This window comes from Electrophorus electricus, chromosome 3 (assembly GCF_041902795.1).
Source record: "Electrophorus electricus isolate QZ-2024a chromosome 3, ASM4190279v1, whole genome shotgun sequence".
In the NCBI taxonomy this organism is placed as follows: domain Eukaryota; kingdom Metazoa; phylum Chordata; class Actinopteri; order Gymnotiformes; family Gymnotidae; genus Electrophorus; species Electrophorus electricus.
The window spans coordinates 30481138-30496048 of NC_137499.1; the positions used below are offsets into that span (position 1 = coordinate 30481138).

Below are 14911 nucleotides of genomic sequence, written 5' to 3' on the forward strand. Positions count from 1 at the left end.
TGCTCTGATTTTCATCACATTGGTGTTGAGGCATTTTGTCATGACTTCAAAGAAATGTACATTCGAACATTTATCTGGTTCACAGCAATCACAGCACATCAACGACCTCAATATTTATGAAGAAATATTGTTTTAATAAGTAATCATCATTTTCCTAACAATACTGATTACATAATGCTACATGCTCTTGCAAACACAAGCAAGAATCACAGAGGCTCATCACAATTGTGGTCTTTCAGAGCAAAAACAAACCAGTCTTTAGTTGTTAAATCATTTATTTGACCTTGATAAAAACCACAATAAACACAGAAATGGCTGCAGATCATAACTTGTTTGTCAGACTATATAAATACAAAATTTCAACAAGGGGCAAGAACAGAAGTGCAGGGGAGAAAACTGAATACAAAGAAAGGTTGTGCATTAACTGAGCTTTTTACCCTCCACTCAACAAAACGTGGCCAGCCACTTTCCCTCTCAATAACTTGCTTTGTATGCAGGGATGTCTGTTCATTGACCTGTCCGCAGTTTTATATAAAACACCAGCCAAGTTTCTGTTAAGGTTTAGGAGAGGATGAGGGAGCTCTTAGAACAGTGATACGGGACTGTTAACCACAATAAGCCATCCCCCATTTAAAAAGTCAGATGGTTCCATTTTTCCATATAAAGCACCTACTGAAGCAAACAAAAGTCTTCCTATTGTACATAAACAATAGGGCATAATCACCTGGAGCTGCTGTCTGAATAAACTATTACCATGCCTTTACTCTAAAGGCTACTAGAATGAAACATGAAACATGAAAAAAGGGACCCTAATTTTCTAAAAGGCAGTGGCACTGGAGTCACAGCACCAGACGTTGAGAGCAGGAGGATCCCAGTTTGTGTGGGCTGCTGGTGAGATTGGCTAGTGATGTGTCCATGCTGCTCCACTGCTGGGTGTGCCACAGGCATACTTCTAAGCCACTGAATCTCCCAGCAGGAAATGACCTCAGCGGCTCTCCAGATAGCCAGAGCACTTATTCTTATGCTTCTTCTCAATCTCCGCTTTGCCCAGGCTCTCCACTGAACAGAACCGGCTCACTGAGCCCCAGAGACTGCTGGGATCCAATGGAAAACACTGGGAACATGTGTGATGAATCAGGGCTTCTAGTGGTAATGCAAGAACCAATATTTTTTTTAAAAGGTCAACTGAAGGCTAGAGCAAGTTTTAAACCTCTTCTAAAACATGGGTTGTGGAGAACTGATGGCCAAAATATTTATTCCAAAATACATTAAGATTTTTTTAACCAGAATCCTGGTTAATACAACTTTAGTTTACACTTAATAGTCGTCAATATTTATATGCATACTGGGATGCCAGAAGTGATTAGAATCAACAAGACAAAAAAGGTGGGTCTGCCAGAAGCCAAACTGTCTTAAAGGAACCTCTGACATCACAAAAAATGCTAACAATTCTAGTAATGACAGAGAGCCTATGAGCATTATGAAAATCATGCTCAGTAGAACCCAATATCTTTCAGGCACTATTAGTCACATTAGCATATTTGGGTAATGTATTCCTTTAGACATCACGCGCGCACACACACACACACACACACACACACACACACACACACACACACACACACACACACACACACACACACACACACACACACACACACACACACACACACACACACACACACACGCACACGCACACACACACGCACACACACACGCACACACACACGCGCACACACACACACAGTAGTTGCCTTTAAAAGATGCTAGCATAACTGTCCTCCCTCCTAGTACGACTCATGGATTTAACCCCACCCCCTAAAAACCTGGCGAGTGGTAGACATTGAGAGGCTGGGGTCAGGGCCCTGCCTGCTGAGCAGAGGTAGGTGCAGTCCAGCTTACTCCACTGGTCCTGTGGCTTAAGGGAGACAGCCATGGAGCTCACAAGCTACTTTCCAACTGTGTTGTCCTTTAACCGTGTCACAGAATACAACCCAACTAAGAGGATTGTGTGGACAGTTCACTGTAAACAGAGTCCCAATTTCCACATTTGAAGAAGAAAAAACAAACACGAAAAAACAAACACAAAAACCACACACACACACACACACACACACACACACACACACACACACACACACACACACACACACACACACACACACACACACACACACACACACACACACACACACACACAGTTTTATGACATAACCAGCCATCATTATTTTTGGGGAAAAAGGCATCAGCAAAGAGGATTTGCATTCAAATCCTACATTCCAACATTCTAAAACAACCATATGAAAACTATGAGTCCCTGAGACACCAGGACTCTGATGCCTAATAACAGCCCATTTTTTTTTCAAAATTATTGCAGATTGTATACAACATTCACTTAATCACTTACAAATCCAGATCTCCCATCCTTGCTTAGACTGAACATCCACTGTTAGGCTTCGGTTTATTGACAGAGGGAAAAAAGGTAGTGTCCCTATTTCCACCATGCCTGAAGAACTGGTATTGCATATTTGCTCTCAATCAGACCGCTAGAAGTCTTGTAGAACATCATGACCAGTCATAACTGTTTTACTCTTAAATGTTTTGCAGCCTTTAGTATGAGTGCTTGTTGATGCAGTGCTACAGAGGAGAAAGACAGCAGCCTGAAACACATTCTTCCTTTCTCCCGCTCCTCAGATGTCTCCATGGCATGAAATAAAACAAAACTGCATTTCCAAGGTTCCTTTGCTGCTGTTGCGCACCCCCCCCCCCCCCCCCCCCCCAAATGGTTTACATTTCCTTGATTTATTTTATAGTGGTTCTTCCTAGGCTTTTACAGTTATTACATAAACAATTAAGAAATCGAAGAAAAAAACAAAACAAAACAAAAAAACTCCCAGATGATTTCTGATAGAAGAAAGATTGTTCATTTCTTTTAGGGGGAATCGCAGTACCTTGTCTTTTCCCCATGGCCATCCACTGCCTTTTTTACATCCTCATTAAACACATCCTTTTCAGCTCTTCTTAACTCTGCCCCATTCCAAAACCTCCTTCACTCCCTCCCCTTCCCCCACCAAAGCCATTTACCTCCCATGCCCCATAATAATTAGAGTCTCATCTCTGGCCATGCAGGGCTGAAATGACAGGCGTCTGCTGGGCTCCGGTGGGCTGAGAAACGGGTGGCCACATGGGTGCCTGATGCATATGGTGGTGGTGGTGGTGGTGGTGGTGGTGATGGAGGTGTGTGTGGTGGCCCGTGGGCGAGGAGGGGGGCAACCAAGCGGGCTGGTGGCTGGGTGGTGATGAGGCCCAGAAGTAGTCGAAGGTGGGCGTGGAGGTGGGGGGAGAAGAGCAGGCCACAGGGGCCTGGGCAGGTGCACCACCGCTGGAACACTCCGACGCACGCAGCTTGGAGAACATGGTGATGGCGTCAGGGAAGTTAGGTGGCGTGGCTGGCGTGTTGCGTGGAGTGCACATCTAAAACAGAAAAAAACAAAACAAAACCCACAAACGACGAGTCAGAAACACAGGCTGCAGACTCCCCAGTTGCTAGCCCTGTTCTCTGCAAAAAGAATATCCCCTACACAGACATCTCACTGAGTGCTCAACACTTGAGGCTTAATTATCTGACAAGTTTGCACACAGAGCAAGAACAGCTAGGGTTTTGTGAGGACTTTCACCTACAATATTTAAATTCAATAGAATCAATAGCTTGTCTTCTCTGCCATCAGCCTGAGGTCAAGATGTATACAATCAGCATCACCCTCAGCCCATGAGTATTGGTCTCAAGATGTAAATAAAAGTCATGGTTTGTTTGTCCTGCATTAAATCTGGACTCACTGTACACTGCAACTGGACACAGATGGCCATGTGGTACTGAAGAAAGTGGGTCAACTCATCAATAGCCATGTCAGGGACTGATAAGTGTGTGTACACAGCCACGGACATTCGCACAGCCATAAATGGAGAAAGGATTCTGCCCAGCAGTGTGGAAAGGAGTGCTTTATTTAGCACACAGTCATGACTACTGACATTAGTTTGCCAACATCACTGCATGTTCACTTTGAGTGTAACTGATGCAGACTTTCAGAGGGCACTGTCACATATGCAGTATGCATATGCATGTCCCCTCCCCCCAGTGAGGTTTGTTTGGGTAGGTGTGAGCACAGCAATTGCACTTGGGTGCCGGCTGAAACAACCAAGACCCTCTGCGAGAGGTGGTCCCAGGCCACTTCCAAGCGAACCTCAGTTTGATTTCAGTGAGAACTTAACTTGACCAAAGCACTGTGCTTTGGGTTTAACAGGCAAGCTGTGTGCAAAAGGACTACTACAAACAGTGAAGCCATTAGTTTAACTACAATTTCTTTTATTTAATGAAATGGGTAGCTGAGATGGTGAAAAACATGACATTTCGTTTTCTTAAAGTACACAATATGTATTTTTAAGCCATCTGGATATGTAGCAGTAGCAGCTTGTCTGACGGCTGTAAACAAGACAAATAACTCAAAGGTTTGGCTACCAACAAGACCAAATTATTTATGAGAACAAAATGATTGGAAGTTTCTTTTGATTATAATTTAAAATTATCAGTAGAGGTGACATCAGTCATGGATGTTGCTTCAATTTGGTTAAAGTAGCTTTGCCATGTGACCAAGACCACTACAGCAATTTCTCCGAATGACAGCTTTAATGTTGTTTGTAATGTAGACTAACTACATTCATAAAAGTTACTTGCCTAACACTGTGAGGATAAAACACAGCAAATCATAAAGCCCAAAAAACCATGATGTTTTGAAATAGGCTCTAGCTTAATGTTATCCAATGATTTTAGCCTAATATACGAGTAGAAGGATCTATGCCCAAAACAGAACAGTGACACCCCCCCCCCCACCGTTTCTGACCAGTGAATGAAAGGGTACATTTCTAACCGTGCACATTTCACCCTTGAATCTCAACTCTCATGTCTTTTTTTCTGATACAACTAAGTTATGGCCATGTAAAACTGATTCAAACTGTAATTTTTATTCAAAGTAGACAAACCAATAGGTAAAAAGGGCCTTCACAACAATTAACAGAACACCAATGATTACTACTTATATACTGGCTGGATGTAGCCTTGGTTCCTCCTTTTCTCTATTGTTATTTATGGTAATTATTTCTGCTGTTGTTTTTTGTTAGCAAATGTTAACAGCAAATACTATCACTGTAGGGGCAAACAAAGGTCAATACAGTGAGAACAATTAGCAAATAATATAACAAATACAGATTTTGTAGAGACATTAAGGGATGTAAATTTCACAGTGAGAACAACTCATGTGTTGCATCATTTTAGAACAACAATGGCCTCTGCCCCGAATCAAAAAAAGATTTGGAACTTTATTCCTCGTTCTGCTCTTGCCAATACTGTTGGTAAAATTTTCACCAATTTCCTGGGTCATTATTTTAGTTTAGTCTGATGAAACAGATTCCAATGTTTGAAGAGGAGAAGTCAAAAGGTTGCACAACTTAAAAACAAATCACTTGTTTACATTTTTCTTTTACAAGTGCCTCTCATAACCTGTTTTACTACATCAATCATAAAAGTGGCACATGACCACCATTTCCACTCTATGGTTTAACAGCGACTGTGTAAGAAAAACTTGTTAACAAGAAAATCAGATTAATTACCTTTGGCATAGGATAATTTCGATTGGCATAGGATATTTTACATCTTATCTTGTGTATAATTACTCACTGAACTAATATTGCTAGCGTCGGTTACTATGTAACACTATTAATTACACAGTTAAAACAAAGGCAAGAAAAGGAAAAAATAGTTTGAAATGACAGTGTGTGGGGGACAGCTGCTACTGGGCAGGCAAGAGTCATCAAAGAATCTGCGAGATCAGTCACAAGCAAGCAAAGGTGAATGTGTGGAAATATACGGGCTTGTCTAGCACAGGGTGGAGTGTTTTCAGTTCAAGCTGCCTTCCCTGGGCCAGCCATACAGCCATAACAGCGCGTGCCTGACCCAGCGTAAACATGACCCCCACACAGACTCCCAGAGGACCCCTTCAAGAGCAAGGGCTCTCTCGGTGGGCCTTGGCCCAGCCTCAGGAGAGCATGACTGGGAGAATAACAGCCCCTGTGCTCGCTGATGAGCAGAGGGGTGGGGGAGGGCAAGAAGGGAGGAGAGAATGGCAGCATACAGTTTAACATGTTTTTTTTAAAGGAATACAGGCCCAGACATGTGACTCAAGAGCCCAGTTACCCAACGGCAGACTGTTCAAATCAAACACACACACAAAAGTGTAAAGCAGGTCTGAAGATCCAACAAACAATAGTAGGTGATTTGAGCAAGCTTTACTGCTTTACTGACTTGGACTATAAGTATAAAAAGGCCATATAGACTGGGTGCCATGTTCATAGATTACTGGGACAACTACCCTTCTATGAATGCGTTTTAAACGCTCTAAACAGTTTTGTTAATGCAGTTTTGGGTGCCAGAGTCATCTCACCCTCAGAGAGCAAAAGTAGAGGATAGAAGAAAGGAACAGAAGGAATATCCCACTTCTCTGCAGTGTGCCTAACAGTCACCTCCCACACACACAACACAAACTAAAGCCCACTAGGCTTCACTCTTTTTAGCAATGTTTTCAATCTAAAGCAAATGATTTCCTCCAAAGCAGCTCAGGGGAGCAGGCCACTATTCAATGGCTACTACTCTCGCCTGCTTATGTACCACCTCTCTAAAAGCTCTAAACACCTCCAACAATCACATCCTGTGTTGCCCTACTCTTCTCCTCCCCCTTGCCTCCAGCTGCATGATGTAATGGTTGCACCCAAAATATAAACAAACCACCCACCTGACCCATACACATGTACCCACATGCAGCAGACACTTCCTAGTTCAAACACACTCCTCCCAACAGAGTGAACATGCACGCCCACCTAGGAGGAAACAGGCAGCGGACAGAAAACAAAAACAAACGCTTGTGTAGGTACACAAATATTCCAAGAGAGAGTGAGAGTGCGCTCGGGTGCGCAGAGAGATTGAGAGAAAGTGAGAGTGTGTGAGAGCTTCACTGTGTGTGCGTGCATGTGTGTGTGAGAGAGGAAGCATATAAGGTGATTATATCTACAGAATGCACTGAATGTGAGAAATATGGTTTAACGTCTCTGTATATGTACAACAGTCACATGGTGGCAAGTCCACAGTGAACAGCTTTAATGACCTGCGTACACAGTGAGGACAGGATGATGTGTGGGTTTTACACAAGGGGGAAAAAACCCAGAAGCATATGCCAATAAACGAAACACATTTACTACCACTACAATTAGTTCTTTAGGGTCATAGACAAATTTCCTGATCAAACTGCAAGAAGAAATGGTAAAAACTGCATGGAGTAATGGGCAGGAAAGCATGGCTGCAGAGAGGTCTTTGTTCACCAGAGGTCTATTCTAAACTGATTCACAGCATCAAGTGTGACAAGATGTGTGAACTGCAGTGAAAATGCGAGCTGCAATCCCTCCAAACATGGTACTGGTTAAAATTACTAAAAGATTACCAACATAGTCTTCCTTCCCGTGTACTTCCTCAACTTCTACCTACAGCCTGTTGTCAATTATCCCTCCAATGACAATGACAGGATGTTGTACTCAGGCTTGTTTTAAGCAAATCTCTCTCTCAGTTGTAAATGTACTTACCATCTGGTGGTGGTGACTGGGGATGTTAGCCTCCTGGAAAAAAGCGCTTAGGGCAGTCTGTGGAAAAAGAGGGAGAGAAAGAGAGAAATGGTGAGGAGACAGGAAATTGTGTGTAAAAGCACATGGAGAGAGATCACAAACTCCTCAGCAAAAAAAGAGCAGTTTGAATTCTGCCCCAGCCCCCTCCAAATGTGTCTGTGCATCAGTCAGGAAGCTGATCACATGATGCTGGGGTTAAATCTGTTACCCAGCCGTCTGTGATACAAGTTGGGGATTCAAAATAGTCACTATAGTCTATCGCGCTGGGGGCCCAGAGTTGAGTTATCTTGAAGCTACACAAATGGCTTTGGTGTATACAAAAACTTTCACAATATACACATTACTAATGTGGGACTGAAGTGGAAAGGTTTATAGGTATTAACCACATAGATTAATCAGACACTAGCAACAAAAGAAAATGCTTCAAAAAACAAGAAACTTTGCTACAAGTAAATTGGCGTTAGCCGAGACACAATTCCATGAAGAATTTAACCAACATGAGAATTTCTCACACGGGAAGGAAAAGCAAGCACTTCTTTCATTTTGAGTAACCCACAAAGTCAGTGGATGACGATTCACATGCAAAGACTGAGTGCCTGCCTGAAACCACCCACAGAAATGCCCTGCCCTCCCATCTGATGCCAGTTGCAGATCCTAAAGCATTACTGGCCTTTAAGTTTTACCCAACAAGTGAATATCTGCCTCTCATTCTCTGTAAAAACCTCTTACCCTGCCAACGCTTCCCTCACAGGGTAGAGTCTCCCTCTCCCATGTGGGTCCTCCCCCCGTTGTTTGACAACAGCAGTGACTAGCGCAGGAATGTCTGCTGTTTGACGTGACACACATATCAACATGAAAGTGCAGAGTTGCTATTGTCTGTGGCGCTAACGGGACCACAGAGCTTCTTTGTCATCAAATCTTTTCCCTCCACCGCCCCACCCCTTCCCTGAAGTCAGTTGTGTATGTGAATTGTTCTCATTCAAGTCATAGTCTACAGATAATTTCCTAACACCGTATGCACATACAAACAAACAGGGTTATGGGTCACATTCAGCTTTTGAATATCACCCAATGGCAAAATACAGTGTCTGCTTGGATGCATCATTGCTGAAGTCTATGGAAGAGAAATGACAGGTTTTAAATCAAAATAACTGAAATTGGAGAAAAAGAATTGGGTGGGGGAGAACAACAACCACAACCGCAACCAAAATACAACAGGCAGTATGTGAACCCTACTGAAGAATTGACCCATAATTTATGAGAAGAGCTATTAAATAAACAACATTTTGCCTACATGTGATACAGGGCCTACATGTACACTACCTACCCAGTCAGAAAAACAAAGTATCCAATATGTGTAGGAATTTTTGGCTTGCCAGTACTGTTGCTAACACACCCCACCATATATACAAAGAATCTCAGTGTCCTGTTTCCGGACCAGCTTTGACCTTTTGCCACACATCTAAAAGGGTTTGTAAAGAAAGTAGGAAAACCGATTCTAGTTAACAACTTTGTAACACACTAGTCTGTTCAGAGACTTGATGTAACTGATGCAAACTAGTAACCAGTATTTTAACAGATTTCAGTTTAAGAACAGAGTATATACTGCCAGTGATATCACCACCAAGTTGTTAGCGCCAAGTCTGCCAAAATCAACTATAACCATATTTTACTAGACCTGGTTAATAGCACAAATAGAAGATTTGTATCCTTTAAAACAAGTTTTTTTTTTGTTTGTTTGTTTTTTTTTGCAAAAATGGAAACAGCTAAATCTTATAAATTGACAGATTTAACTATGGATGCTTAATTCCAAATTAATAAATTAAAAACACATTAAAAAAGGATTGAAATTCTAATTCAAATATAAGTAGTTTTCATGGACCTATATATATCCAAAAACAGTCTTTATGAATGATTGACTCAAATCACCAAGTGAAAAAGACCACGTTTCTGCTATTATTGGAGATTACTATACAACAAAGTAAACTAATGTGGACATCAAGCCATGTATTCATTGTTGGAACGCAACAAAGGATTACAGAGAGAGAGCACAGACCATCTTTACCCTAATAAACCAAGTGGTCAAGTTACAGTTCCCACAACAGATTGGTCATTAGAAGGTGTGTTGGAGGAACCATCTGGAGACTGAGTTGTGGTGTGAGGAATGCTTCCACAGTAACCCCTGTGTCTGTGAGAGCTGCTACAAAATGTAATCATTGGCCTGGTCCTGGAACTGAGAATGTAAGCAACAATGAAGCAACCATGGCCTCACAGTGTGCTGGTAATAAGGTGTGGCTCATTTCCTTTACACAGAGATAATCTTTCGCAGTTTCCAAATAATACTACTAAATAACCATAGTTATAGTTAGCCTTAGAGGCAAGGGATACAAACGTGGACAAACAGAATATGAAAGATTAAATCCATTTAAGACAAAGGCAGATACAGGCCAGCAGCTCTATGCATTTATTCAATTTGTTAGAAATGTTTCATTTTGCTTAGATCTAAATATAACCCCTGACACTTTAGTCTATAAAAAGACATAAGAACCAAGACACCATATCCCTCTCCGGCTGATGGTGGAAAGCACATTACAAGCATTGCATCAAGCAACGTAGGTTAATTCTGGATTAAAAAAATGCGGTTAAATTCATTCAGACATCTATGGCGCTTCATAAGACAATCAGGCTCTGCATACATTCTGTTAGGGCTAACATGAAGAGAAAATACACTTTAATAATCGTACTCGAGTAATGAGGAAGTGCTCTTTAGTTCCCCTGTTAATATCACGTTGTGTAGGGTACTGTACACAACTCGACATACCCGTCCAACGGGCAAAACAAAGGACGTTTGTATTCATTTCGGGCTTCTACACAGTTGTAACCAACACACATACATCTGAAGCTCTGCACACAAACAGTACGCTGACTTGTAGTAGTCATCATACGCTGAAGCGGAAATGGATTTCAAAGCATGTACGACATGCTTGATTTGTAACAGATAGATGTAAACAAAAAACGGTTTCACTGTGTTGCACCACTCATCCGAAATAGAGAAACAGGCCAACCTTCCTGGAAACAAAAATAACAATACTCTCAGAAAAAATTAAGAGGCTTGATATTCCCATACTTCTGAAACATTTAAATCAACTAATATTATTACTAGCTATATGGCTAACTGATTTTCTCGATTTTAGATTAACTCAATTCGCATGCTAGCTAGTTAACTAATGCCCATAAATAGATGCTCGCAATTAAAGCGAATACATGTTAAGGCATCACCTTGAACCTACGTAGCCACATTAGTTAAGTGACTTAGCTACATAGCCAGCAAGTAGAGATAGCTAACTAGTGAGGATTATGATAAACTTGTTTCCTGAAAATGACAACGGGCAGTGTCGCCAACAAGCTAGCTAGCGATAGCTATCTAGGCTAACCGTCCTGACACGACGAAGGGACAAACATATAAACAGAACTGCTCAAATAAACAGATCAGCATCTGCAGGATCTGGCTCTGTCGTTTTCTCGTTGAATTTGATTACAAACTGAATCTGGAAAACGAACTAAAGTGCTTAAGAAGGACACTCGGCTTGATGGCAAAACAACACATCACTGCATGACCACGTCTTCCGGAAAAGGTTTAAATACGCATGGTTTGTTTTAAAATCAATCACACCTGTAAAAATATCATGAGCGCATCGTGCTTCAAGTTTAGGAGATGCGTCAGTACTTCACTGCACACATGGTTTAAGAATGATTTTTGATCAATATGAACCTCTAAGGCTAATTCAGTAAATATGATCATATCCAGCTACCTCGAACTGCCAGTGCGCCGCCTGAAGGAGTTGCTTTGCCTGGTCAGCGGCACAACCAGCAGTCAAAACAAACTGGTTAATCATCACTTGATGCCTGAGTTCGTCCATATTCACCGACATGGCCTCTTTTCACACCTCCAGGACTCGTATATATTAAACCCTCTGTGTAACAAATAACAAAAATATAGCTAGATCAATTTTCGAAATGAATCCTTGCCTCTCCCTCGCTTCCACTTCTCGGCTGTTCGCCTTCACTAACAACAAATATTTTATGTCATCACTAACAACAAGCCAAACTCAGTGTCTGATTGGCCACCAGTGCAGGGATACGCTACATACCGAAAACCCATTGGTCATTCGGCAAATTGTCAATTGGTTTAGTGACGTACGTTTAAACCACACGTTTTCAGTGATTGGATACTGGAAGATCGTAACAAAAGCGCTTATTGGTCAGTATTAAAGAAACGTATTTTAGTATAGTAACACTATTGGTTACTCAAACTCGATGACGTTTGTTTATTTTACTATTGCATGGGGAAATTAACGTATGGTCCAAAAATGTATTCCCTGAATAAGTTACCCAGTTGTCTCATTTTTAATCACTGATACTTGAATAAAGAGGTTACGTTTTAGGGGTGAAGGCAAGAGATTTGCCTGGACTCTTTTTCTCTGTCTACAAAAGTAGATATTCTTTGGTATTGCTAAGTACAGTGGGATGGTGTGTTGTATGCTAATTTTAAACCAGCTCGGGAGTGTCAACCTTACCAGCTGTAAAACGGAATAATTCAGCTTTGGAGTAGGAGTAACCCTAGTGGGTGTTTCTTCTGCGTATACTATATTGTATGGAGACATACCTAATTTGAGGCTATATAGACATTAATGCATGGTACTAGAATCCCGTGGTTCTAGTACCATGAAATTCGTGTCATACGTAATATGAGACTACAGAGACATTACTAAGCATTTTCCCTTTGTACAGCCTTAGTAAAAACATGGACAAAACATAATTGTAATGCATATAAAATTTTATTTCTGCCTTTAGTACACATCTGACACAATAGACACTTTAGTTCCCTCTGTATCTGGTCTAGTCCTTGCACTGAAATTCCTTGTTTTCATCTTTCTGTAAAGGAACAGTGAAATATTGATAACAGGGACTTTGGACTAGATTCCGAGATAATGATGTCATTTCTAAGCTTTGATAATAACACTCACAATTAAGATTATATGCATGATAGCTCTCTGTCTTTGACTTGTTAATATGTAACACTGTTTTTCCATCACTGTCCACAGATCCTGAGATTTATAGGTAACAGATATAATTGCAAACTATAAGCTGTATAATCGTAAACTGGTGTATAATTTTAACCTACTGGTAAGAGAAGCTGGCCAACAACTGGTTTGAATCCCAGAGCTGACTGGGATTCAAATCCCTGTTTAGTGACTTGGCTGCAAACCAGAATCCTAGATACAGTCAGTATGCCATTGTGCCCTTGGGCAAAGCACGAAAGCCCTCCTGGATGACCTGGATGATGTTGCTCTGCATGGTGATGCTGTGCTGCTTGAACATTTTAGACAGCAAATATACAAAATGCATGAACAAAGTGTAATTTAAATTGTACAAGCTCTATATAAAATGTGTTGTGTACCCTTCATGTTAAAGGAAAAGAAGAGAAAATCTTATGTATAATGTTTAACCCTTACATGCATAAGTTAGGGTTAAAATGACAAATAAATGACTGAAAGCTATACACTTCTGCCATCTACTGTTGACTCTTAGAAAATCGTTCCTGTTTATTTATTTGTTTGTTTGTTTTCAATAATCAATTATGAATTCTCTCAGTGAAATAATGTTAAGACTAATAATACTAACAATATGGATGAGTGTCTGACTGCATGATCACATAGGGATTTAATATTCAGACAGCCAAAATGATTTAAGACAGACCTGAAAACAAACTGTTTTGTTTGTTTGTTTTTACAAACCATAGTTTGTAGGGAAAAAGTTGATAAGATTGTTTAAACTTACCTGATCAGGATCATAAAAATAACAAACCTGCATAAGTCAAATGCAGAAACATCTAAAATAATTTTAGATATGGCAAGAAAACAGGCTATGTGGTATGGAAAACTTGATTTTAACTTGATTTTTACAGTGAAATTTCTATTTGATCAGCCTTTTCTATACTTGTTATATGTGGCTAAGTTTCTTGCTTTTCTCTGGCTTTTTTCTTAAAAGAAAAAGTAAGAAAAATAAGCACTGAAAAAGAAACTGCAATAAAAATACTCATAGTGTTTTATGGATGATCTTATAGAAAGGAAACAAAATGAATGGGTATTCCATATGAAGCTGAATTCATAGGTTATTAAGATACTTTAGGTTCCACAGTAGCAATAAAAAAAGTTCAGCAGTCTCTGGCTTCAACACCATAGTTTAAACTTGGCCAGTTAGCTGATATCCCATGACTTACTAGTACACCTTGGACTACAATACAGCTATAGTAAGCCATCTGAGCCAAAACAAGCCTAACAAAGTGTAACAAAAAGGAAAGTTTGATGCCATTTTATGGGTGAGAAGGTGAGAAGTGAAAGCACTTCAAGTACTACTATTTCTTGCATATTCCCACCCCTTTTCAGCACCACAGTACAAACCTGTTTACTGGAGAGTTCCAGTCATAAGTACACAGTACAAACCTGTTAACTGGAGAGTTTCAGTCATAAGTATACAGTACAAACCTGTTAACTGGAGAGTTTCAGTCATAAGTACACAGTACAAACCTGTTTACTGGAGAGTTCCAGTCATAAGTACACAGTACAAACCTGTTAACTGGAGAGTTTCAGTCATAAGTATACAGTACAAACCTGTTAACTGGAGAGTTTCAGTCATAAGTATACAGTACAAACCTGTTTACTGGAGAGTTCCAGTCATAAGTACACAGTACAAACCTGTTAACTGGAGAGTTTCAGTCATAAGTATACAGTACAAACCTGTTAACTGGAGAGTTTCAGTCATAAGTATACAGTACAAACCTGTTTACTGGAGAGTTCCAGTCATATGTATACAGTACAAACCTGTTTACTGGAGAGTTCCAGTCATAAGTATACAGTACAAACCTGTTAACTGGAGAGTTTCAGTCATAAGTATACAGTACAAACCTGTTAACTGGAGAGTTTCAGTCATAAGTATACAGTACAAACCTGTTAACTGGAGAGTTTCAGTCATAAGTATACAGTACAAACCTGTTAACTGGAGAGTTTCAGTCATAAGTATACAGTACAAACCTGTTAACTGGAGAGTTCCAGTCATAAGTATACAGTACAAACCTGTTAACTGGAGAGTTTCAGTCATAAGTATACAGTACAAACCTGTTAACTGG

At 40.5% G+C, this 14911-nt stretch overlaps 1 protein-coding gene across 1 annotated transcript; it reads right to left on the bottom strand.

Moving 5' to 3' along the window:
• Positions 1 to 257: 257 nt before the first annotated feature.
• ubald2 (UBA-like domain containing 2) lies at positions 258 to 11788 on the bottom strand. Its single transcript, XM_027009136.3, has 3 exons — positions 11535 to 11788; positions 7684 to 7740; positions 258 to 3474 (listed from the first exon to the last, which is right to left on the bottom strand). The coding sequence occupies exons 1-3, from the start codon at positions 11652 to 11654 to the stop codon at positions 3112 to 3114; spliced, it is 540 nt and encodes a 179-aa protein (XP_026864937.2). The 5' UTR covers positions 11655 to 11788; the 3' UTR covers positions 258 to 3111.
• Between the last annotated feature and the right edge of the window lie 3123 nt (positions 11789 to 14911).